The 24525-nt window shown below is 37.2% G+C and overlaps 5 protein-coding genes across 8 annotated transcripts in view; 3 read left to right on the top strand and 2 right to left on the bottom strand.

The window, feature by feature from the left end:
- The first annotated feature begins 499 nt into the window (after positions 1–499).
- On the top strand, positions 500–2662 carry LOC114873773 (tRNA pseudouridine synthase A). Of its 2 annotated transcripts, none has more exons than XM_029182440.2 (7): positions 500–589; positions 717–861; positions 1022–1417; positions 1559–1901; positions 1972–2227; positions 2307–2452; positions 2525–2662. In XM_029182440.2, the coding sequence occupies exons 2-7, from the start codon at positions 792–794 to the stop codon at positions 2607–2609; spliced, it is 1296 nt and encodes a 431-aa protein (XP_029038273.1). In that variant the 5' UTR covers positions 500–589; positions 717–791; the 3' UTR covers positions 2610–2662. The 2 variants fall into 2 exon arrangements, with proteins under 2 accessions (XP_029038273.1, XP_029038272.1); XM_029182439.2 differs by having other exon boundaries at positions 543–647.
- Positions 2663–2994: 332 nt separating this feature from the next.
- Positions 2995–7320, top strand: LOC114873772 (modular serine protease-like). Its single transcript, XM_029182437.2, has 8 exons — positions 2995–3133; positions 3755–3794; positions 3918–4304; positions 4444–4883; positions 4956–5174; positions 5710–5993; positions 6063–6393; positions 6510–7320. Exons 1-8 carry the CDS (start codon positions 3094–3096, stop codon positions 6725–6727), a joined length of 1959 nt encoding a protein of 652 aa, XP_029038270.2. The 5' UTR covers positions 2995–3093; the 3' UTR covers positions 6728–7320.
- Positions 7321–7338: 18 nt separating this feature from the next.
- On the bottom strand, positions 7339–9247 carry LOC114873774 (charged multivesicular body protein 7). The gene is made up of 5 exons (XM_029182443.2): positions 9030–9247; positions 8600–8868; positions 7762–8533; positions 7491–7683; positions 7339–7431 (listed from the first exon to the last, which is right to left on the bottom strand). The coding sequence occupies exons 2-5, from the start codon at positions 8866–8868 to the stop codon at positions 7349–7351; spliced, it is 1317 nt and encodes a 438-aa protein (XP_029038276.2). The 5' UTR covers positions 9030–9247; the 3' UTR covers positions 7339–7348.
- A 64-nt stretch (positions 9248–9311) lies between these two features.
- LOC114873776 (transmembrane protein 234 homolog) lies at positions 9312–10306 on the top strand. The gene is made up of 4 exons (XM_029182446.2): positions 9312–9545; positions 9640–9791; positions 9861–10020; positions 10095–10306. Exons 1-4 carry the CDS (start codon positions 9530–9532, stop codon positions 10175–10177), a joined length of 411 nt encoding a protein of 136 aa, XP_029038279.1. The 5' UTR covers positions 9312–9529; the 3' UTR covers positions 10178–10306.
- A 2321-nt stretch (positions 10307–12627) lies between these two features.
- Positions 12628–24525, bottom strand: part of LOC114873768 — an 81346-nt gene continuing 69448 nt past the window's right edge. For all 3 annotated transcript variants that reach the window (XM_029182425.2, XM_029182423.2, XM_029182424.2), the window contains exons 4-8: positions 15577–15792; positions 14317–14477; positions 13975–14186; positions 13547–13822; positions 12628–13270 (exon numbers count right to left, since the gene is read on the bottom strand). In XM_029182425.2, the coding sequence (XP_029038258.2) occupies positions 13077–13270; positions 13547–13822; positions 13975–14186; positions 14317–14477; positions 15577–15792 (1059 nt within the window). In that variant the 3' untranslated portion in view covers positions 12628–13076. The remainder of the gene's footprint in view (positions 13271–13546; positions 13823–13974; positions 14187–14316; positions 14478–15576; positions 15793–24525) is intronic.

Raw genomic sequence — 24525 nt, 5'->3', positions numbered from 1 at the left:
CAGCCGCACTATCACTTTAAATAATCCATATATGAACACATGCTTCAATAATCCAAGCGTGGACGCGCACCTGTCATTATATGAGAGTTAGATCCGAACCCGACGGCGGCCGCAATAAGACTGAGTAGGCTGCGGCGTGCGCTACCTCCAGCGGTTGAGCGCGCAACCGTGACGTTTCACCTCTGCGCCTGCGCAGTCGATTACCTCGATTCAAGTTCTATAATATTCAATTCAAATTCATTTAATTATAATTTTTTATTTTGCAATTATTTATTGATTAAATTATTGTTACAACTACCGAAATTTATTGTTTTTATTACTTTTACGCGTTAATATCGTACATAATTTTTAATTTTACTACATGGTAAAACAGGTACATTTTATTGTACATACCGACGTGCTCTGTACATACATGCAGACCTAACTGCACCTGGGGGTGCCTGGAATCCCAAAATCATGACCCCTCGAGAACAATAGCATTCTAGTCTTTTGTCTCTTTAGTTACTGCATATAATATATATATACATACTCGTAAACTAGTTGTATTTATAATATCAATGAAAAACTAAATTGTTTTTTATCCTGAAATGTATGTAATGTTTATGTGCAATTGTTTGTTGCAAGAAAATTGAACTTTATTATAGTTTGTAAATACACTTACAACGTTTAATCCATGTAAGATAACTGTATGTTTCATATTATTTGTTATATTATAGGTTATAAACGTGTGTATAAGGCTGTATATATATATATATATATATATATATATATATAGAATCATTTCGTCTCAAATGTTTTGTGGTACAACATATCGCTTACTAAATAAGTTTAAATCGATCTATTCTATACAATTTCAGTTAGGTAAGTGGTTTATTTTAATGTATACTTATATATAAAAAAGTAAGTAAAATAAAATTTATATTTATTAGTCATAGAATTTCATTACACTAATACATTAAATTTAGTGTAGATGTATAATAATAATGATGATTTAATTGTTTTTTTAAGTATATGAATTTAGTTTTAGATAACATTTATTATAAAAATATGTCTATCCAAGTCAATAGTGCTGAACAAGATATACTTAAAGTTCATCAGTCAAACAAACGACAAGTAATTGGTGAACATAATGAAGTTGCTACAAAAGCTCAGAAGGTAGAAGAAACTGAAGATGCAGTACAAAGAGTTAAAAGAAAAAACTTTGTAATACTGTTGGGTTATCTTGGTAAAAATTATCTTGGTATGCAAATAAACCGTGGTACAAAAACTATAGAAGAGAGTTTGTTAACTGCTTTGTTGGAAGCTAATTTTATTACAAAACCCCAATTTGAAGATATAAGAGAATTAAGGTTCCAAAGAGCTGCACGTACAGATAAAGGTGTTTCAGCAGTTAGACAAATTGTTTCTCTAAAACTACGTAAGTTAAATATTAAGTTTTTGATTTTAATTGCTATCTCAATTATGATGACCTTGTTTTGAAAATTATACAATTAAAATTTATTTTGATCAAACATAAAGTAAAGAATCATCTGATAATTTAAAAAATTGCTGTTTCTAGCACATGATGTAAATAAAGAAGATATAAATAAACATCTTCCCAAAGATATTAGAGTATTTGGTATAAAAAGAGTGACAAAAGGATTCAATAGTAAGAATCAGTGTGATGCTAGAACATATAGATATGTTCTTCCAACATTTGCTTTGGCCCCTGAAAATCCAGACTTTTTGAAACTTGGAGAAGACGAAGTATTAGATGAAGATATACGACGTCAACAACTTTCTACGATAAATGGAGAACCATATAATGCATTTCGATTAAGTGCAAAAATGCTTGATGATTTAAATGAAACTCTAAAATTATTAGAGGGTACACATAATTTTCATAATTTTACATCGAGAATGTACGTTGTTTTACATAATAATAGAATATTATGTAATTAAAAAATGTTTAATTTTTTAAATTCTTCACAGAAAGCCGTTAGACCCAAGAGCTCGACGTTATATAATATATTTTCGTTGTATTGAAACATTTATTGCAAACGATATAGAATTTGCAGTATTAGAAATTAAGGGGCAAAGTTTTATGCTACATCAAATTAGAAAGATGGTGACTATAGCAATAGGAATTTCTAGAAAAATCTTAACAAATGATATCCTTAAGGAGGCATTTTCAGTAGAAAAAATATGTGTACCAGTTGCACCAGGCTTAGGATTAAGTTTACATTTTGTAAGATATTTTAATTTTAAATTAATCCTAAAAGTCATACAGAAGTTTAATGTTAATGTTTTTTTTTTATTTTGTTTAGGTACATTATAAATATTATGATCAAAGATACGGAAAAGATGGTATTCATGAAACATTAGATTGGAATGAATATGATGAAGAAATAGAAAAATTTTATAGGGAATATATTTTGAAAAGTATAATAGATACAGAAATAACAGAAAATGTGTATCCTTTTTATATAATGTATACCCATCGAACATATCATTTAATATATTCACCTTAATCAATATAATTTAGAATGTTAAACTGGCTTGCATCTTTTTTAACACCAAAAAAATTTGCAGTAAAAGATATTCCAGCAACTGTTGAATATATTCTTTGAGTTACATCACTGTATTAATGCATCAACAGTATATTAAATATATTCGTCTTTTATTCTTGAGTATTTTTTAAATAATGGTACCTATATGAAGAAAAAATTAAAGAAACTGATTTCGACATTGTTTTTGTCACTTACTTACACATTTAATTTCTATAAATATATATTATATGTTTTAACAGTATCAATAAGTTATGACTCACTTTATTCTTAACAAAATGCTTTTGTCTCATTCTTTTCCATATTTGATAAATAATATATTAGTTATTTCTGTCTCTTTTCAATATTAAATTTTTGGAGGAAAGTATCTTACGCCCGTACTACGTTGCGTATATTTTCCTGGTAGATACACACACATAAATGAAGATGAATAGTTGTTGAATCTGTGTTGCTTGGCCGGGTAATTCCAGATTGATACAGGATTAGTAAACGATTCACCATATGAAGAAGCTGACCATATTTTACACTGCTGTTTTAATTCATTACTATGAAGAACAAAATTACAATTATTGTGATAATTACTTATAGTAAGTAAATATATGTATAAAATATTCTTTTATTATATTTTTCTTAAATATTTTGCGTTATATTTTTAAATTAAATTAAGTTAAAAAGGTGGAATTAAAGTTAAACAGTTGATTCAAAAATAAATTTAGAAGAAAATTCTATTTCTTTTATAATTTCAGATAATTTTCTTTCTTTTAATTTAATTTGTTTTTGTTATAAACATAGAATCTTTTTCATTTCCATATATTTTTATTAAAAAATTAAGCAATATTATAAAGAAGTAACTTGCATTCCTTAATATTTCAATATTGAAATGCAATTAAACAAAGAATATTCAAGAAGTACCAAACCGGTTTAGTAATGGCCAGTAGTGACCTTGAACCATCAAAGATTCTTGTTTATCTTGACTAAAGATAATAAGTATACATATATGTATATACACGTGTATATAATACATATAACAAGTGATGAATGAAGCATTAGATTATCAACTAAATATTTTTCCTAAGCTATTAAAATCTAAAATAAGATAAAATATAAAGGTATTTCATATGAATGTCTACCAAGAAAATTGTAAACATAAAGTAAAATTCAAATAAAAACTCAAGAAATATATAGTATATCTTTTTTTTGTTTCATAGGTTTAATAGAATGTGGGTATACACAAAGAAGCAGATGTGGGTGAGTTACTAATACTTATTTATTTACTCTGCTTAGAATATTTAACGAAAAATAAATAAATGACTAATTTCACAATAATTGAAAATGGTAAATAATAAATTCATTGTTATTTTTTTTTAACAGTCTAGAGAAATTTCAGTGTAATAATGGTCAATGCATAGCAAGTGAATTAGTATGCGATGGACGAGCAGACTGTAAAGATAAATCTGATGAAACCTATGCTGAATGTAATAAACCAGAAATTATATGTCCTGGTTATGCATTTCGATGTTCATATGGTGCATGTGTAGATGGAGATGCAACTTGTAATGGAATAAAAGATTGTGTTGACAATAGTGATGAAACATTGTTTAAATGTACAAGTGCTTCATATAATGCATCTACACCATGCACAAAGGATCAGTTTAAATGCAACAATGGACAATGTATTTCAGAAAGTAGTTTATGTGATGGCAATGCTGATTGTGTAGATAATTCAGATGAAACATTTATTCAATGTGGATCAATTACGTAAGGATAAAGAATTATAGCTTTCTTATTTGCACAAAAATTAAGAATATTCATAGACATAGATAACAGATTATTGAAAAATATGAAATAATCCAAGTTATTTGTTATTTTATATTAACATGAATATATCTTCTTACAGTTGCTCAGAGCTTTTCTTTCGTTGTTCCTATGGTGCCTGTATTAATAGTAACTTAAAATGTAATGGAGTTACAAATTGTGTGGATGGTTCAGATGAAGATCCAAAACTCTGTGGAGGTACTGCAACAACAGTTAGACCACCTCCACCAATTTTTACTTTTCCTACAGAATCTTCATCTGATGTATCACCACCTTGGATTCCTGCAACCTGTACTGTACCAGCACAACCAAAAAATGGTTACAGGAAGTTATACAAACCACATTGTTGTGATTCTATAGGAAGTTCACAATCATGTGATCTTTGTGACGTCTCCCAGGGTACTAAGATAAAGCCAGGAGAATATTTAGTTTATAGTTGCCAGCCTGGTTATGAGCTTAAAGGTCGCGATCAGATATTTTGTACTCGAGATGGTCAATTATTAAATATTCCAGTTTGTACAGGTATGGAATTACACTGGAAAACATAGGTATGTATTATTTAAAAAATTAGTTAAATAACTGTCCACCTTACAGAAATACGCTGTGAAGGCTTGGAATCAAATTCAAGAAGTGCTAAATGTCAATACCAAGGACAATATGTATCATGTCAATCTAGTGTTTCGCCTTATACGGAAGCAAGGTTGAAATGTCGTAGTAGTTATCGTCGAGATACAACATTGCTTTCAACAGCGGAAGTTACCAGGTGTAATAAAACTGGTCAATGGGAACCAAGGCCGATACAATGCGTTCCAGGTCCGCTGATAATAAATATTCATGTTAATGAAAATCCCGTCGTGTTACAAACTGACGTAGAAAACAATAATTCTACATTCATAGAAATCTTAGAAGATAAAATTGTTATTTACACTAATAAAAAGATAAACATTTATCCAGATATTGATATTAGAATGAATACAAAAGATACAAATATTTTCAGAGAATACTGAAAATGATGAATTTAATCTTAAAAGTGTAACATCATGAATTAATTCAATATGTATACTTAATATATGCGAAAATTCAGATATAATTTTAATATATCTATTTATGTAATAATTTTAATACAAAAATATTGTGTTTGTCGATTAGTGTATATTAAAGTATTAAGTGAAGTATATCTACATTTCTTGTTTATGTTGTTCTATAAAATACTATTTAAAAAATAAATATGAGTTATCTCTTGTAAGCTTGTATTTAAGTAATTTTTAGTATAGTAAATTAATACTTTTCATGTACAACATTAATATACATGTAATTTTATCTAAACAATAATTTAAATATGTTTTAGAATGTGGTGTATCACCTATAGACTTTATACCACTTATTGTAAATGGAACTCGACCTAACATTACTGAATTTCCATGGCATGCCACACTCTATAAAGACAAATCACTCAAAGAACCTAAAGAATTTATTTGTGGGGCAACTATTATTCATGAGAAATTTCTAGTTACAGCAGCACATTGTGTGTATGATGATATTGATCCTTCAAAATATTATATAGCAACAGGCAACATTTATAGAGATTATGATTACCAATTTCATGATCCAATAATAGTAAAAAAGGCTAAGGTAAATATATTTTATTTTGATTGATTAAAGATAATATTGGTGACGGTTTCAGTAATGTCTTTATTGCAGGTAAAAAACATATACGTTACGTGCAATTACAGAGGACTTGAAGGAAATTATGCTGAAGATATAGCTGTATTAGAGATTGAAACACCATTCAAATTTTCATCTATATTAGTACCAATATGTTTAGACATTGCTCGAGACTTAGTTGGATTAGACGTGGGAGATTTAGGAAAAGTAGCAGGATTTGGAAAAACAGCTTCTGGAGCAAGTTCTTTCGTCTTACAATCAATTACAGTTCCATATGTGTCTGGAAATAAATGTAGATCATCAAGCGATTATCATCAGACTAAAAAGTATATTACATTTGATAAATTTTGTGCAGGTTACACAAATGGTTAGTAAAAAATTAATTAATTAAAATATCGTACATATAGTTATATTATCAAAATATATTATTTATTTAAATTTACGTGTAACTCATTTAATTTATTCAAAATATGGAAATTGCAGGATCATCAGTTTGTGATGGTGATAGTGGTGGTGGATTCGTTGTGAAAAAAAATGGAGTGTGGTACTTAGCAGGTATTGTTAGTGTTAGCCTTGGTACAAGAACACTAGGAGGAAGTAGCACTTGTGACAGTTATTCATACACTCTATATACAACAGTTTCTGAACATGTGCAATGGATTCAGGATGTTCTTCACAAGTTACAAGGTCTACAATGTTAGAAAACTAACAATGTTAAAATGTTCAGGATAATTTATACAAATATGGTGTACTATATTTACATCATTATATACAGGTATTGTTCCTAAAATTTGTTGTCATAAATATTTAAATATTTTATTTGTTGCATCAATTTGAATGGTTAAAATTTGAAAATAAAGTATTTAGAGGGCTATAATCATATATTTTTAGTGATTAGTAAAATATGTTTGTAAAATTTGATGATTTTTTATAATTGAAGTAAAAACATGTTACATATAACTACATTATATTAAAAAACAACATATTTAATGAAAGATGCAAAACACTGAAAAATTTTTTATAATATAAATATATAATACATTTTTAAACAAACTTAAATCTGAAGTGATACATTTCTTAAAATTTAATTAAATAATGAACTTTAAAAGTCATAAACCATACTTATCTAAAATTCTTGTCAATATTTTATTACAAGTATTACTTTGAATAAAAAAATAAGGTTTAGAAGGCATTATACGATATTTTTAAACATTCGAAATTACACAAAATTACACTCTGTAAATATCACAGAAGATAAAACTTGTTACTTATGAAAATAAATTAATATTGTGGGTTTATGGGTTTTATTCCGCGTGTACATTTTACGTACACTCAAAATTTGCTAATGCTTTTTTATTTTGTTTATTGTTTGATGACGTAGATAGTATATTAGTTACTGCAGCATCTACAATAAAAAAATATTAACATTGTACATAATTGTACATAATATTATAAATCTCTTACCTCTTATATGTAAATTATTTAACTTGTCTTCAAGCTCATTAATAGAACTTAAGTCTGTATCTGGTACAGAGGGTAAAACATTTTCATCACATTCAATTAGCTCTGCTAATTCTTGTTCTAAGTCAGTATTTGAATCGTCGCTTTTTATGATTTCAGATAATATACATTCTACTTCTTTCTGTTCTTCTAAAGCCTGAAATTTATTATTAATGTAATTGAATACTTTTAATAGACAAAAGAAATACTTGTTTAAGTTTTAAATAATACTTACTTCTGACAAATCATCCATAATATCTCGAACATTGGTTTCTGATAAACAACTTTCATTGAGTTTCTTCAGTACATCAGATCCTGTTTTGTAAGCTGATAATACAGCAGTATTTGTATGAGTATTTTTAATATTTGATATAAGATTTTGAATATTTTCAAGAGTTTGTGCTCGTTTCTCAATAGTATCTTCTAATTTTTTCTTTTTTCGTAAATGTGTTTTTGCCACTTGTCGTAATCCCTTAGTTAAATATGACTTAGTTTCATTAATTATATTAATCTTTTCTTTTTCCATCAGTTCTATTTCCTTTATAAGTTCATTTTCTTGTTTGATTAATTTATATAATCCTTCATCAAATTCTGTTATGCTATCTGATGACTGCATAACAATTTTAATTAACAGTTCATTTTCAATTTCACTGTTTCTAAAAGTTATTTTCTTTTCACGTCTTAACCATATTAAAATCAACATCACTGTATTATCTGATATATTTTTACTTATTTTACATTTACAGTCTTTTAATATCTCAGAAAATGGTACAAGAATATTTTCTTTCCTTTCTTCCAGAATTGTAAATAAAGTATTTCCTAATTCTTTGATAACTTGCAAATGTATATATCTAGTTTCTTTATTAACTTCATTATTCACAATATAACTTTTAACTTTTAAAAATGACCATGAAAGTGGTCTTTTTACAAATAAGTCAACTGACCATGCTGCCCATGAATCGCATGGTTCTTTTAAAAATTCACCTTCTGAGATTATTTCATTATTCCTGTAATAATAGGTAAATTAACAAGTAATGATAAAATATTTTTAATTAAAATAAGAAAAATATTACCTGTAGAGTTCTTCAACAACTGTTATAAGACAAAGTGGTGTACAGCCTTTTCTTTTAAAAGCACTGTTTAAATCTGCAGTAGAAAAACTACTTCTCATAGTATATTTCAACCATTCATATATTAAGTTTTGCCAAAATTTGTATTTAGATGCCCAATCTTGGGGATTAGCCGATTTACTTCGAAAAGGTGAAAATAAAGCACTCATTCTTTCCTCATCATTCCAACAATTTGGCATTATTTCAGATGGAAGAGGCAAATTATTATCCATCTACAAAAATAACAAATGTTAGTAAGGCAAGTAACACAGGGCATAACGCATAGTTAGCTCAAAAGATTCTCAAAAGCCAAACGATAAACAATTAATAAATAGTATTTAACATTAAATAGGTTATATTTTATATGTAACTGCGAAAGAGTGTTAATATATACCTTTCTACACCAATAATAATGATTCAATGACAAGTAAAGTATTTGGCTAATTTATTAAACATTGATACCGCCTTATTACTAATAAATAGAAAAATCTCTTATTCTATATATATATATAAATGAACACAAACGTCATCGTATTGTTATGAAAGATGGATATACATAGCACACTTATCGTTAGTATGATACTCGTGCTTGTTTTACCAGTCCATTTCTTATCACACCCTGCACTCACAATTGAAAAGACATAATTTTTACTACTTTTGATTCTATATTTTTTAGCAATCTCTCAAAAGCAGCACAAGATCGAAAAATTATTAAAATAATGGTTTGATAATGTTGTATTTTAAAAAGACCGCTATAAATAATTTAAAAATTCGGTCCTAGCGCCATCTATACAAGAACGGCTCAAACTACTTGACAACTTACCGACTGTCGCAGTTGCTTCATCTACCTTCCGATAGATGGCGCTATTAATGTCTGTGAAATATTGAATCACAATGTCAATGTCTTTAGGTAAGAGTTACCTTAACTGTTTCCTGATCTTGATAAACATTTGTTGTATATCAAGAAATACAATAATTAATTAAAAATTTTATATACTTTACAGATTCTATTATATATCTTACTCTTGTAGCACTTTTATGGGGTATAACCAATCCATTTATTAAAAGAGGAGCTAAAGGGTTAGAAAATGTGAAATCATCTTCTAAATTTGGTCAATTTTTTAAGGAGCTTGGATTTCTTATTACACAGTTAAAGGTTTTTTTCATAACTCTATTATCTTTCAAATGTGCTATTATGGTGTATTAATTATTTTTATTTCTATAGTACATTATACCATTTATCATCAACCAAGGAGGTTCTTTATTATATTTTTTAAGTTTAAGTACTGCAGATATATCCCTGGCTGTACCAGTCACTAATTCTCTTACATTTGTGATAACTGCAATAACTGGTTGGTTCTTAGGTGAAGAAAAAATACACAGAAGTTGGTATATTATTTGGTATTTATTCCTTAAATAAGTATTATGATAGTAATGCATTTTTTAAATTATTTTTTAGATATGTACATGGGGATGATATTGATTTTAATTGGAACAGTTCTTTGTTGTTGGGATAAAATGGATAAAACTGTTCAGATTTAGTGTTTTAATATTTAAAGTGTGATTTAAATATTTAAAAACCAGTTTCTATGAAGTGTTCAGAGGTGTAAAATTTGCAAATACATAAAGTATCTTGAAATTCTTGAAATAAAAAAATAAATTAATCTTTAAGTTTTATTTTATATATATATATATAGTATCTTTCGCTATCTTGAATTCCCTGTTTCACGATTCGTTCGTTTTTAAGTCTTATATTTTGCTATTCGTTCTTATATTTCCTTTGTCAGTATAGTTGTCGTATACTTTGTCGCGTAAACCGGCGCTTCGGGGTCCTTGACACCCCATGATGATATTTCGCTATGCAGAAATAGTCAATGGTGCTTCGGGGTCCCAGATACCCCAAGATGAAATCCGGTCAAACCCATCACTATTCCGAACAAGTGAGTTCCACGACTTGTTCGATTTTCATTCTTATATTTCGCTAGATCCGGTCAAACCCATCACTATTCCGAACAAGTGAGTTTCACGACTTGTTCGTATTTAGGTCTTATATTTCGCTATTTGCTTCGGGGTCCTAGACACCCCAGAATGGAACCTGGTCGGTATGCAGAGTGCCGCCAGTACTTCGGGGTCCTTGACACCCCAAGTGCCATCATGTCGATATGCAGAGTATCGGATGGTGGTTCGGGGTCCTAGACACCCCAAGACGCTATTTCGATATGCAGAACCCGTCAATGGTGGTTCGGGGTCCTAGACACCCCAGAATGTAACCTGGTCGGTATGCAGAGTGCCGCCAGTACTTCGGGGTCCTTGACACCCCAGTGCCATCATGTCGATATGCAGAGTATCGGATGGTGGTTCGGGGTCCCTGACACCCCAAGACGCTATTTCGATATGCAGAACCCGTCAATGGTGCTTCGGGGTCCTAGACACCCCACAATGGAACCTGGTCGGTACGCAGAGTGCCGCCAGTGCTTCGGGGTCCTTGACACCCCAAGTGCCATCATGTCGATATGCAGAGTATCGGACGGTGGTTCGGGGTCCCTGACACCCCACGACGCTATTTCGATATGCAGAACCCGTCAATGGTGCTTCGGGGTCCTACACACCCCAGAATGGAACCTGGTCGGTATGCAGAGTGCCGCCAGTACTTCGGGGTCCTTGACACCCCAAGTGCCATCATGTCGATATGCAGAGTATCGGACGGTGGTTCGGGGTCCCTGACACCCCAAGACGCTATTTCGATATGCAGAACCGACAATGGTGCTTCGGGGTCCTAGACACCCCAGAATGGAACCTGGTCGGTATGCAGAGTGCCGCCAGTACTTCGGGGTCCTTGACACCCCAAGTGCCATCATGTCGATATGCAGAGTATCGGACGGTGGTTCGGGGTCCCTGACACCCCACGACGCTATTTCTATATGCAGATTGTCAATGATGCTTCGGGGTCCTAGACGCCCCACGATCAAATCAGGCCCGTACATAGAGGGCCCAACTGAATATTTTAATTTTTAAGCAATTAATTTTTTTTTTTTTCTTATATTACAGAAATAATAACTATGGTAATAGATAATATAAACTTATTGATTGATTCATATGAATTGTCAGTATAATATTTACACGTGAATTATAATTATTTGTACATACATGTAAAGTAATAAAGAGCACCAAATGAAAATGAACCTGTTCATGTGACCGTTTTAATTGGCACGTAAAATTTTTTTATCTTCATGAAATTAGAGAAACTGTAACTTTTAATGATCAATAGTTGAAGAGAATAGATCAAGTGGAGACACAATAAAGCAATATGAAAGTAGTTAGAAACAAAGATTATTATTACAAATATTTACAATTAGTGTATGTAAGTAAGATCAAATCGACCTATGCACAATAAACATTTTATAATTATACATTTAACTGTTGGATATCTTCTTGTACAACCTGATGTGATTGCTGCAACACAACTATTTCTCTTTTCACACTATTATACTATCGCTTATCTTAACACGTATTGCCTGTTACATTCAACAGATTGAAATATTTAACGCGTTCGGAAATTTTGATTTCACTTGGAACGATGTGTACATACCTAGGAAAACGGAAATGGCACTCTGATTCACGGTGAATTCAATGAAGTATCTTTCTTTCTTTTTTCTTTTTCTTTTCTAAATCACACGCTTCACATTCACAGTTTGTTACAAACACATTTGAAGAGTAATTTAATCACGTGTTATGAATTTCGTGAATGATAAGTAACAGGTGTGTTATGAGACGAAAATTATGTACAACTTTGAATCCGTTCTCATCTCACACAGCAAATTTAATCTGTTAAATTTGGTAGAGAGAAGGCTCCATTCTGTAAAAGGTAACATATTAATGTATTTCTACATTCCGCTCGTACATTTTTCATAAATTTTCTCTTGGTAATATCAATTTTTTTATTATTGTCGCATGATGAAAAAAAAAGGATAGTGTTAATTGAAGAAAAACAAGACGATCAAGATAATGTTTAATAACGTTTAACGCGTAACGCGTATGTATACATATCCAGAGAACATATTACATTTCATTATGAACGCGCACGTGGACGTGTTAATTTGTTCTTCGCAAAATTCATTAAAATATAATCCGGTTCGTGGAATCTACAGGCGCGATTGAAATTTTACATTATTCTTTTAGTTGCGATTAGTGTGGATAAACGTTTTTCCAAGTTTCTTGTATTCGGTTAATTAATTAATTAATTCCTTCGTGCTCTTGGACGCGTTGCACGAGTTTCATTGTACATTAGAAGAAACGAAGAAAGAGTAGAAACGGTAATAAAATAGCTGATTTAGAATAATTCACCTCGAACACGGCGGCCTATTTGACGCTTATGTATCTCTTATGATTACGAATTACTTAATATGAAACTCAAGACTAGCATTAATCAATGGCCTCCTCTTCAAGCCCGAGATTTCTTGCTTTTCAGCTTGAACCATCCAGCGCTCTTGTTTGGATCGCGTGGAACCGATGTGGACCTGCTTAGCTCTGGTTTCGTGTTGACGTTCCTTGATTTAGTGGCCAACGATTCTGTGGAAACGGTTCTGTCCACCTTTTGCTTGTCCTTCGATTTCAACGTGCTGCGATTGATCGTGCCTGCAACACAATTCATAACTAATTAATAATTAATATTAACCCGACGAGCGTTAGGTGGATATGACATACCGGAGTATATTATATCATTTCATGTTATCCAATTATTTAATTTAAACACTCTTTCAATTGAAATATTGAAATTTTTAGAAAAATTTCCGGCTATGACATATCCGACCTAACGCTTCCCGGGTTAACTTACTATCTCAGTCCTTTATATTATTCACAGCAATACATTCGGTTTCAGTTAATTTCTGATATAATCAGTTTATAAATTACCTGTTTTCGAGAGATTATCCTTACTTCGTCGCGGCTCTTTACCTCGGCGACTAAGCGTTTCGCGACTTCTTTGCCTGCGCCTCATAGTCGCCACTGGTTTCGTATGCAGTTGTTGATCGTAATTTATTTCGTAAGGTTCCCTATAATGTCGAGGCTTCCACGGTGCGAGAACGCTCACGCTTCTCGATACCGTCCTCGTATGAGATTGCAAGGGTCGATTTAGTTCCTCCCTGCTAGCTGCTTTGCGTCGTTCATTTGGTCCGGGTATTTCACCGACTGAAAAACATCTTCGCATTTAGCTTATTTCGACGTTTGATATTATAATTAAATTAAATTAAATTAAAAATACCTTAACGTCAACGATCATCACCAATAACCATCGGTGTAGGTATAATAATTAATAAAAGACCAGTTGGATAGAAATTTACCTGTAGCAGCGTGAAGATATACAACAGATCTTTGAGACCTTTGGGAGTTTTGACTTTGTTGGCTACTGTCTCCCGTTGTGCTCTCACCGGAAGACAGCGCACTCTCGGCGAGCCTCGGTGGTTTCCGGGGTGGCGATAGAATGCCTAAATTATGTCGGCTCGAATTCGTAACATCACGCCCTGAACAGGCATGGTCGTCGGCTCGTTTGTTTCTGAAATATTTATAATCGGTAAACTTTCTCGTGAATTCAGGGGTCAGTTGTGAAAAGAAGTTATACTTTCTCAATTGTAACGATTTATCGTATCGTTTGGAAAGTTTCGCGATCTCGTATCTCGTCTCACCTGCGATCTCTGTTGGAAGAAACGGACTCTTGATCCGTATCGCCGAAGAAACGTAGATTCTTCTGCACGGAGACTCGTTCGGGTGCCGACGAAGCTTCCTCGTCCTCGGTGCCGGTCGTTAAGATCTCGCTTTCCGGTATCCTCGGCTTCTTATCCACCGTCTGGAAATATCAAGATTCACGATTAACGAGGATCTTTCAAATCGTAATCGGTGATCGGGATACGTGGTATATAGGTAAATATAAAATATTCTTGTTCGTGACATCATCCGTCCGAAACGGTTTCTCTAAAGTCTAAAGCAATCGAAAGCCGCAAAACTTGACTCGCTTCCGAAAGTGGTAACGAGTAGGCGATGTTTTTGTAGAGAATGGATTCTGTACCTCGAAACTATGTTGCATGCATAATACCACGATAAACGCCTCCACGGTGACGCGATACACGTTCGCGAGGTAAATTAAAGAATTCCCGCAAGGTAGTCATTTAGGTAGTCCGTTTTCCTCTCCATAAAAGGCAAGCTCCTCGAATTCTTAGTCGATTTAGAATCGCGAAAATTTAATTGACAAAGAAAAAAAAATAATAATTATAAAACGTTTAATTTTTTGGCTCGCGCCCGTGCTTTGTTACTCGAGCGCAGAAGCAGAAAACAAGCAGGACTCGAGCCGTAGTAGAATTTTTTCAAGGTATCATCCGATAACGAGCAGACGAGCGGATCGTGGGTCCGGTTATCGGGTTCGCGGCGAGTTGAGTGAGCCGGTGCATTCATCAGTCAGCTCAGGTCGCTACAGAGCGGAGCCATTAGGCCAGTACAACCTCCAATTACCAGTTTGATTAAATGCTTAACTAACTCCGCGCTCTGTGGTTTAATTTAATCGCGAGATTAAGTGCCGATCAGGCAGGCTGCCTAGCTTAACCATCGTCGAACCTCGAATAATCTCTGTCAGAGTTCGATTCCGATCGTGCCCGTTCCTCGATACAAGCCCGGCCACAGATGATTGCGTGCGCGTGAATCTCACCGTGGACGATGATCTATCGGATAAGTCGATAGGCTGAAGAGTATCATGACTCACGAAGGCGCCACGGTTCGAAACCAACGAGGATACTCGTCATTTTTCTCATCCACGCGAACAAAATACACCTTTTCTCCTCGAATTTATGATACCGGAGGATTTGTTAAAGAACTTCCAACCATTTATATCCTCCTTTCAAATTTTCCTTTAAATTGCTGTAAGATATTTATGTTTAATTAAAAAACTGACTTACTTTGATGCTCGGTTTGTTCTTCCTGGACAAGGACTTGAACCAGCCCTTCCGTTCAGCTTCCTGTCCCTGATTCTCCCTGGTGAGGGTGTTGCTCGACTCGCGAAAGGAATCCTCGTCTCTGGTGAGTGTACCGGTGGATCTTGACAGCCTGGTCGGCCTGGGCGGACTGGGACTGCCGCTGGGAGTGGATAAGCGTCTACGTTGGCTGTACTCCTCCTGCGAACCCATGAAAAATATACCGATGTACAAGAATTCGTATTTACAACGAAGCGTCTCGAGCGTACACAGCTGGTAGTATATCGTACAATTATTTATTGTTTGTATTTGAAAATATTTTTCAGAATCAACCTGTCTGAATCTATGCGCCGGAACGGGGATTAAGGATGATTCATTAGACAGGGAGGAAAAGTGGTAACAGAGATAGTCCGGTGCATTAAGATCCAGGATGCAGCAGCCAGTTGGGGAACAGCAAATAGAAGCCATTGCGAAGGTAATCGGATCGGAGATGAATTACGTGGGTGGTATAACTTGATTCGCGTATTGGTAGCTGGAGGGGTTCGAGTTTTGTTTCTGCGATCCATCCGATCGGTCCATCGGTTCTAGTCAAATGCTAAGGGATTAAATAAGGATAAACGATGGTACGTGAAACTAGTTTAAAGGGAACGATGATCGTTGTTCGAGCTAGTTGAGATCGCAAGAGAGCGTCGAGTGGACGGAGCGAAGCTTGAAAAGAAACTCGGGTAGACGCGTGTCCGTTTCATTCCCGACGACTTCTACGTCGTCATTATTATTATCGTGTTTTGCATCACCACCATCATCAACGCTGCCACCTCCGTCATTTACCCTTCTTCTCTCGCATGCATAACGCGTCGAGAACCGACTGGCTTCGGGCGTTTTATCGCAACTCTGCTGTTTATTCATCGATACCCTAGAAAACACCCGCTACGATACATTCTATCCGTGTTTCTGTTCCAAGGAAACGTATCTTGGCAAAGAAGCGTAATTTTCAACAAGGAGAATGTACTTTGCTTCCCTAGCTGGTAGTCCAGCTACGTTATCTTTGAAATTGCGAAATCTAGTATTAAGATGTACAATTGAATCGAAATAAATTCTTTATTTAAATAAATCACGTTGTATTGTTCTTTCGTTAATTAAAAGTCTTATTCGGACTAGTGTCGCCACACCCTTTGGTTGTTAGTCGCGACGAACTGGTCGCACCATAATAGGTTTCCAGTTCCCGCCAAAAAGTGTTGCTCGGTCGGACAAAGGCGGAGAAAATCTACGGGGTTAAAAGGGGTGTCAGTTGACGTCGTAAATTGCCTCTCCCTTGGATTTATGCGTAATCTACGCTGACCTACGGCGGACGGTTTAATGTTGCAGAGTTATGCGCCGAGGATGAACAGGCCCTGCGCGCTGGCGTGCACAGCTTTCCACGTATGACACACGTTGGAACACGTTCACGCGTGTATAGAAACGTGTGCGTGCAAAGGGCACGAGCTCGTTCGCTGGGAAAAGGGCAGAGGGGGGTTACGTACAAGAGATGCGTGCAACAAGGGAGCAGCACGCGCGTGTACGTATGCAACGCTTCGGTGCAAGCAAGTGCAATGGTAAGTGTTTGCGCGCACGTGCTAATCCGAAGCGGAGTGTGGTAAGACAAGGTGAAATTCAAATATACCAGCCGAGGAACGAAAGTGGTGATTTTTGAATAACAGTTGGGTTTCGTATGGAAAACTTTTTCGAAGATCGATATTGTTAGTAGAAATAAACGACGCTTTCAATTATGCTTCTTCCTGTATATACACGCGTAAATATATGCATAAAGGAGCACGTGCGCGCATAATCGAGGATGGATCAGATCGAGACGTGTGAGTGCAGCCAGCACGCGTGTGCCCGTGCCGAAGAGCCGGATGGCACGATGCACTCGTAAGCATGTAACCGACCTAGCCCAATCTCGACAGCCCACGCGAGTGCCTGCGAGGGAGTCGCCTGGCAGAACGCGTTCTCGATGAAGCTGAAGAGAAGAGAAGAGAAGAGAAGAGAAGAGAAGGTCGGTCGGAACGGACGTAGGAAAAGAAGAAGAAGAAGAAGAAGAAGAACGGTGTAGAGCGGTGTTATAAGAGTTAGCAGGGCGATGCGTGGGTCACAATAGCCGCGGGCCACAGAATCCTCTACTCTTTTTCTTTTTTTCCGCTCTTCCTCTTCTCTTGGTCATCGTCATCCTCGTCGTCGTCGTCGTCGTCGTCGTCGTCGTCGGTTCGTACCACGACTCGTTATGGAAAGCATACGGGATATTGTTGCTCGTATATATGGATAGTACGAGGGAAGCGCGCCGTGCTTGTACTATGCAGATGATTCCGCGATATGGGCTATTCATTGTGAGTCATTTGAGAGTTTATGCGGTGGGTACAGGCCGTGGCCGCGTACGCGCGATATGTTATTATATTGCGTATCGAAAGGTCCCCAGATAACGCATGCACCGCTGCTTGATCGTACCTCGCGGTCCTTCGCACCGTCCGCGCTCGGAATGCACCGGCCGCTGTGCCAACTTCTGTTAGCATGCACCATCGGATGCAGGTGCATCGCTGAATACCGCGCGCTAGTTTTCATTTATCTTGGCTGAAAGAAATCAGATCAATTTTGGTGGCGATTCAAACAATTCCTACTTGAAAGATTTTTAATTTTTTAGTTTTAGACTGCAAGTTTTAGAAGAAAGATTTTTTAACTGATTAGTATATTATACATACTAATTATCGTGTTTAAAAGAATACGGCCTTGATATTATACAAAATATTAAAAGAAATTTAGCAAAAAATTTAGTTGCTAATGTCTGTTATCCTCGATTTTTTTCCAATTATCACAAATAATTAGCAACGTGCAGTTAATAGTTGAAAATTATAATCCATCCAGGATGAATTCGGTTAAAATACTATTGGAAAAAGAAGCTTGTTAACTATCGAACTTCTCTGTGGCAAACAAGATAATTAGCAAAGAAGCATTGGTAAAGAATCGTTTATCCCTTACGAGTAACCATGCTTCTCATGCTTCGGACTGATACAGTAAAATCGACATTAACATCTACAAGATTCTCATCATCGATAACGAGCAAACGAAGTGGGGCTCGAAATCACCGCGTAAACTCTCCCAATTAAGCATCCCGCCCTTTGGCGCCGATTCCCAGGGAACACGAGGGTTTTATAACGAACCGATCGGCATCTATGTCCAATCTTTTCTTTTCCTCTTCTTTTCCATCCGTCGAAACGTTTCCCAAGCAAGATACAACTAAGCGTAAATCGAACCGATCAGCAAAAACTGTTCATCTTAAACGGAATGTACGCAGATTGAAACTATCCGGCTCGCGTTTGAATCTGAGCCGCAAGAATATAGGGTACGGTATCGCGAAACGAAACTGAAGGGGGTTTTAAAGGGAATCGAACGCGAGACGAGAATAGAAGAAAGAAGAACCAGACGCGATAAAAAGTATAATGAAAGGGCATCCCGCCTGCTGTAAGTACAAAGGAATATTATAGTAAGATCTGTAACGCGCAAAGCCGCAAAATAAACGAACCACGCGCGTAATGGGTATCGGTTCCGTCCTTCTCTCTGGTTTTGCGCTTCCACTTGCAGCACACGTGTAACCGTTGGCCAAACAGACCAGTAAAAACCACAGGGCAAGGTAGGAAACCGAAAGAAGGGCAGGAAAAAACTTGCGAGACGCGATGCAAGAAGCGTCAATCTTTGATATCGTAGACAGAGAAAATGGGATGCGGTCGATCTTGTAGTATGCGAATCGGAAAAACACCATCCCTCTTCCTTACGTTTATCCTTGCTCTCAGACGCTGGACTTGAACCGCTACTCAGCCTCTTTCCTACGGCTATTATTTTAAACGACGTATTATCGGTTTAGCTGAACAAATCGGTTTTTATAGAAGCAGATAGTTTAATTTTTTTTCTTCCAAGTAAAGTTAAATACGATTTGATAGAACTTGAAGCTCTAGACGGATGATTGAAATCGCGATTGAAAGTTTGATTCGAAAAAAAAAAAAAATAATTCTACCGCGGAAGTGATAACCCGACTGAGGATACCGAGCCAATTTTACACTTTGTCTGTCGATTTGGCGAAACATTGTTGATCGAGAAAGAGGGAAAAAAGGAAGAAAAATTTGGAAAGGAAAGAAACGAGGGATAAGATCCCTTCAAGCATGATGCGCGTTTGTAAGGTTCTTGTTCTTACGGGCGGCGCAAGGTCGTCCGCTCCGGTGTTGCAGCATGGTGGCAACACGAGCACGAGGTTTCTAGGAGGCTGTAGAGAAGAACGAGCACGCCGGTAGAAAACCGGATGCACACTTCTGCGGCCGTGTTGCACGGACGAGCGACCACCATCGCTGCCATTAATAATCGAAGGTCCCAACTCCGACGGGAGGGTGGCGGTGGTGTGCGGTTTACTTTCTTTGCAATAACAATACTTGGAGGATCCTCCTTGATACACTTGCCCACCTGTCAATGGCGGTGCACACCATGGGAAAGTCCAACTTCTTCGGATCATTTCGAGACTATCCGAGCGAATCGGTCGGAACGCCCACGGATGGCTTGGCACCCTGCTCTCATCGTGCATGTTACCTTCTACAAGCTTCGTGTACGTACATACAGCACGTAAGAAAAATAGGCGAACGGTGAGTGGTGGAATGAAACGATCGTATGTTTATGGAGCAACGGTTTCGGTTTTACATCAAACGACGACGCACGGTGGGATCAAACGGACGATTAAGATTATTAGATTTTAGCGATTACTCTCGGAGAGGTTGAAGAAGAAAGATGGCTGTGCGATTGGAAGGGAAAGAAGAATCTTCCATTTTCTTCGATGTCGGTGAGAACGAGACAAGATGAAAAGGCATGAAATAAAGAGAAAATTGATAACAGAAGCGATGAAACTTTGAAGTAGATAAAACCGCCTTGGTCGGTACCTGACCGATGTCGATGAATATTAATTATTCTCATCGTGACGAGATTCCGCCAGCGTCCTCCTCCTGAATAACCGGCTGCTGATTACAACCTATTTGCAAACTCGCACGACACTTCTTCTGTCCGGGTATCCTTGTCTTCTCTCACGAAAACGATTTGTGACGCATCATCGGGTAAATTAATATTGGCAATGCCCGACACAGACTGTCGACTCATTTGGATACTCATTTTAATATTGCAAGGCGGAGTCGTTCACTCGCGCCGCATTTCTGCACGCATTACCGGATGCCTATATTGCTTTCTATTGTGAGCAGATGAACCATCCAACTTCTCCAATTTTTTATTTATTTATTTATTTATTTTTTTCATTTTTATTATTCCCTTTACGATTGTAAGGGGATACGACGAAGAATGATTTCTCCCGTGTCATGGTGTATAAATGTGCATAAAAACATTGGTAGCAATCGCTTTGGTGCTCGTTTCGAATTTTCATCCGTTTCATCGCGGATAAACTTCTCAAGCATTACGATGTTCAGCTTATTCTCTTACCGGGACGATTTTAACTTGACCGGAAAAAGAAATTCTAAGAGCCCGTTGTCTCGCCGCGAATTTAAGATCGCCGGTACACGATGCACCGATGTGCAACAACGGTGCACAAACGGTGCAATTGTTAAGACATCGAGGCAAGTTCCTTCGTCACCCTACGTCGTCAAGTATCGAGGAATTGTAAAAAAATTCAAACTCCTGATCGGGCTGTGTCCACTCGAGAAAACGATCCATTGTGAACCGTCACGCTGCGTGATTTTCACAGTGACAAGCTGCATCCTAATCCATGCTTGATACCTTTACAGATGAGATGACTCTCTTGCCTACTTTTATTGTTCAAAGGAAGCTTTGTGAGCTTCGACAGGATACGGATGATAAGTTACAGTGAAGTTCGCAAACTGAACGAACAGAAAGAATATCATTTTTCTTCGCTAGTCACCGAGTACTCGACGCAGGGTCTGGATTAATGGTTAATAGTGTCAGTGGATCGAGTTATCAGGGGACCATTGGCGAAAGTTCAAGATCAGCCAGAAGCGCATCTAATCGCAGTATAAGGTTTGCGATACTTTGCGGAGAAAAGATGCATCTTCAAGGTACCAGCTAGCGCAAACCGACTAACCTTGACGCGGGGATTTTAAGCCGACCGAACTCGAACAAGATATAGATAATTACATAGAAAACAAAGAGGATGGGTGGGAAGAGCGAGCAGGTTGGACGAGGAGAGTTAGAGGAGATGAAAGAGAGAAATGGAGGAAACACGGAGGTGAACGCGGCAGGCAGAATCGTATCGGCAAATTGCAATCGACGACCGTCTTGTCGGCAACTCCCCGTGGCAACAGGAAAGCGATGGAAGAAAGAAGGAAAACGAGAGGTGAAAAGTGGATGGTAAACAAAGAGGGAAAGGTTATCTACTATCCTACCAAGTGATACGAATATCCGGCATTGTTTAGGTCTTCGGGGCTAAGAGTTATCGGGCGTTGATCGTTCCGGGAATTGCAACCAGGTATTCTCATTGATACCTTCTGCTTTCCATACGCGTGGGTAGAACGATCTGGTTCGAGGCTGCCGGATAAGTTGGATCAGTTTGTGGTATACGTGTTACCGGCTACACGGAAGGATCTTTCTCAGGCTATAATTCCTAACGGAATTTCACCAAAACAGCGCTTCTTTGCTTCTGGTTTGTCGTCGGTCACCGCGTTTTTCTTGGTTCGAGAAGAACCACCGGTATCCATTACCGTAAGCTTCCCTATGGAAACTGGCGATAGAGAGAAAGGAAGAGATCGCAGTTGTAAAGTTTGACGAGCAAAAAAGGTGAACGTCCTTCATCGTGCGAGTGTTAATTAATCAAAGTACTTCCAATAGTCCGCTAATGGTGGTGACGAACCATAAAACAGGTGGATAGTTCACCGGTAAGAGGCGAGCGGATGTTTTCGCACGGTTTTATCCACGAGGCGTGCGAGGATTCGTTAATAGTACAACTATTTCGAGAATCTCGCAATCTCACGGTTGAACCTTTTAACCCCTTATCTATCTCGCCCAGCCTCGGTGTAGCGACCGTTTAAAACTCTTCCCCGGCAGTTCAGAAGTTGATGTTCCCTGCTCTTCGTTGTTATTGTTATTGCGGCATGTACATCGGGCCCGGTGTATAAACGATCCACCGGCGTCCGTCCGTGTAACAGACTGTGAGAAATCATCATCGTGCCGTGGAAGATCGAGAAGAAGAAGAAGAAGAAGAAGAAGAAGACAGGAACGATTCGCTGCTCTCCACGGCACGTATCTTCTTCTTCTCTCGTGCGAACGTTGAAAAAGACGTCAGGAGACGTCTACCCCCGCGAGGCACGCATTCGCTCGACTACGTCTTCTTCCTTTCGCTTTTAATCTGCATTCGTTTCTGGCCCCACCTACCGGAAGAGTACTACTACCCTTTCGATCCCTTCCTCATTGTTCTCTTCAAGTTTTACTACGCGATCCCTTCCGCGACCTTACGAACAGATTTTTCTTCGTTCGCCGGTGTAGTTCGAAGCTTGTTTTTCGAAATTTTACACCGAGAGGGTTCAGGAGGGATTGCCTTCGAGGAGGTGAAGAATCGATAGAAGGACGTTCCAATTTGAAACGGTCACGTCCGCGTTCGGTACTGGTTTATTCGAGTAGCAGTACCGATCGAGTAGAAATGTCTACCTCCATGGCACGAAACAGCAGTAACCCTAGTCGAGGATCTAGATGCGATCGTTGCAATGTCGGCCGAGACAGAGTGGCGTGAGTCGCGGTCGCTCGTCGGAATAGATGTAACCGTCAGCCACCACGAGACACCTCAGCGATCACGCGGAACGAAATCGTTTATTTACTCAACGACGAGACACGCTTACTCATCGATACGATTTTTATTTCTTTTTCGAAATAATTCAAGCATCGAGGGGAAAACAGGGTCGCACACCATCGTACAGTGTGACGGTTGCCTGGGAGAAAAATCAATTTTCCAACTGACCCAGATATGCTCAATGACGTTATATGTATATCAATAATAGAACGTCCATTTCATCCGAAAAGAATTGAAGAAGATACGAGGACGATCTGGTCGAATGAAAGATAGTTTACGGGACGATAGCGATCCGCGTCAAGAATAGCTCTCGACGAGGAAAGGGCTTCCAATTGCTTCCTGGTTTCTCGATAACAGCCTCCACCCTGGCTGCCTCGGGACGATAATTCTGGATTAACAACAGGACGTTGGTATCGATTGTTTATCGTGTGAAAGCCGTCCGTGAACGATCGTCCATTACGTTCGCCATGTTGCACGCCGTTCCGCTGCTGCGGAGGGATGCATCGTCTTTCGAACCTTTCTCGGTATCTTCCCTCGGTAATCTTTCTTCGCAATGAAGAAACGCTTCTCTCTCTTTCCTTCGCATGATCCGGAAATTTATAGAATATCGGTTGCGAACGCGATGGACAAAGTGGATCGGTGGTGATCGATGTTTGAGAATCGTAAAAGAAAATGACGAAAATCAAGGCTCCCCATGAAATCAATGCGAAGCTTTTAAGAAAACGTGTCTCAGTTCCGCTAGAAAGGTGTCTGACAGAGGACAATAGGTAAAATGGTTTCAGTGTACACAGATAGCGGCGTTAAAGAAGAATGGCACGGTAGAAATCGAAGTGTAGACACAGGAAGAGGCAGGGAAGGAAGAAGAAGAAGAAGAAGAAGAAGGCGGCGGCGGCGACGAATCAACGTCTAAAAAGAAACTAAGGTAGGAAAGAGAAAGAGAGATATCCAAGCATCGGCAGACCACAATAAATAGCCGTGGTATCGTGTTGCGAGTAATTGAACGGGGCTTCATCCGTGGTGCATTAAGTATTGAAAACGTGCTGGATCCGGTGAGACAGCGAGGTTCGGACGAAAGGCGGGTAGCAGAGAAAAGGGTTAAGTCTAACGTAAGAGGAAGAGAGTAGAAG

The sequence above is a fragment of the Osmia bicornis genome, chromosome 11, assembly GCF_907164935.1.
Source record: "Osmia bicornis bicornis chromosome 11, iOsmBic2.1, whole genome shotgun sequence".
NCBI lineage: Eukaryota > Metazoa > Arthropoda > Insecta > Hymenoptera > Megachilidae > Osmia > Osmia bicornis.
This window is presented reverse-complemented; position numbering and strand designations above follow the sequence as displayed.

Excerpts from the sequence above, each read along its gene's own strand:
- LOC114873773 (XM_029182440.2), top strand. The coding sequence starts at position 792 with ATGTTTTGTGGTACAACATATCGCTTACTAAATAAGTTTAAATCGATC. Across the intron at positions 2,228-2,306 it reads TAGGATTAAGTTTACATTTT|GTACATTATAAATATTATGA; the intron begins GTAAGATATTTT and ends TATTTTGTTTAG. Across the intron at positions 2,453-2,524 it reads ACAGAAATAACAGAAAATGT|AATGTTAAACTGGCTTGCAT; the intron begins GTATCCTTTTTA and ends AATATAATTTAG.
- LOC114873772 (XM_029182437.2), top strand. The coding sequence starts at position 3,094 with ATGAAGAACAAAATTACAATTATTGTGATAATTACTTATA. Across the intron at positions 3,795-3,917 it reads ACACAAAGAAGCAGATGTGG|TCTAGAGAAATTTCAGTGTA; the intron begins GTGAGTTACTAA and ends TTTTTTTAACAG. Across the intron at positions 4,305-4,443 it reads ATTCAATGTGGATCAATTAC|TTGCTCAGAGCTTTTCTTTC; the intron begins GTAAGGATAAAG and ends ATCTTCTTACAG.
- LOC114873774 (XM_029182443.2), bottom strand. The coding sequence starts at position 8,868 with ATGGATAATAATTTGCCTCTTCCATCTGAAATAATGCCAAATTGTTGG. Across the intron at positions 7,684-7,761 it reads TTATGGATGATTTGTCAGAA|GCTTTAGAAGAACAGAAAGA; the intron begins GTAAGTATTATT and ends AATAAATTTCAG. Across the intron at positions 7,432-7,490 it reads AAATAATTTACATATAAGAG|ATGCTGCAGTAACTAATATA; the intron begins GTAAGAGATTTA and ends TTTTTATTGTAG.
- LOC114873776 (XM_029182446.2), top strand. Across the intron at positions 9,792-9,860 it reads TTCTTATTACACAGTTAAAG|TACATTATACCATTTATCAT; the intron begins GTTTTTTTCATA and ends TTATTTCTATAG. Across the intron at positions 10,021-10,094 it reads TGAAGAAAAAATACACAGAA|ATATGTACATGGGGATGATA; the intron begins GTTGGTATATTA and ends ATTATTTTTTAG.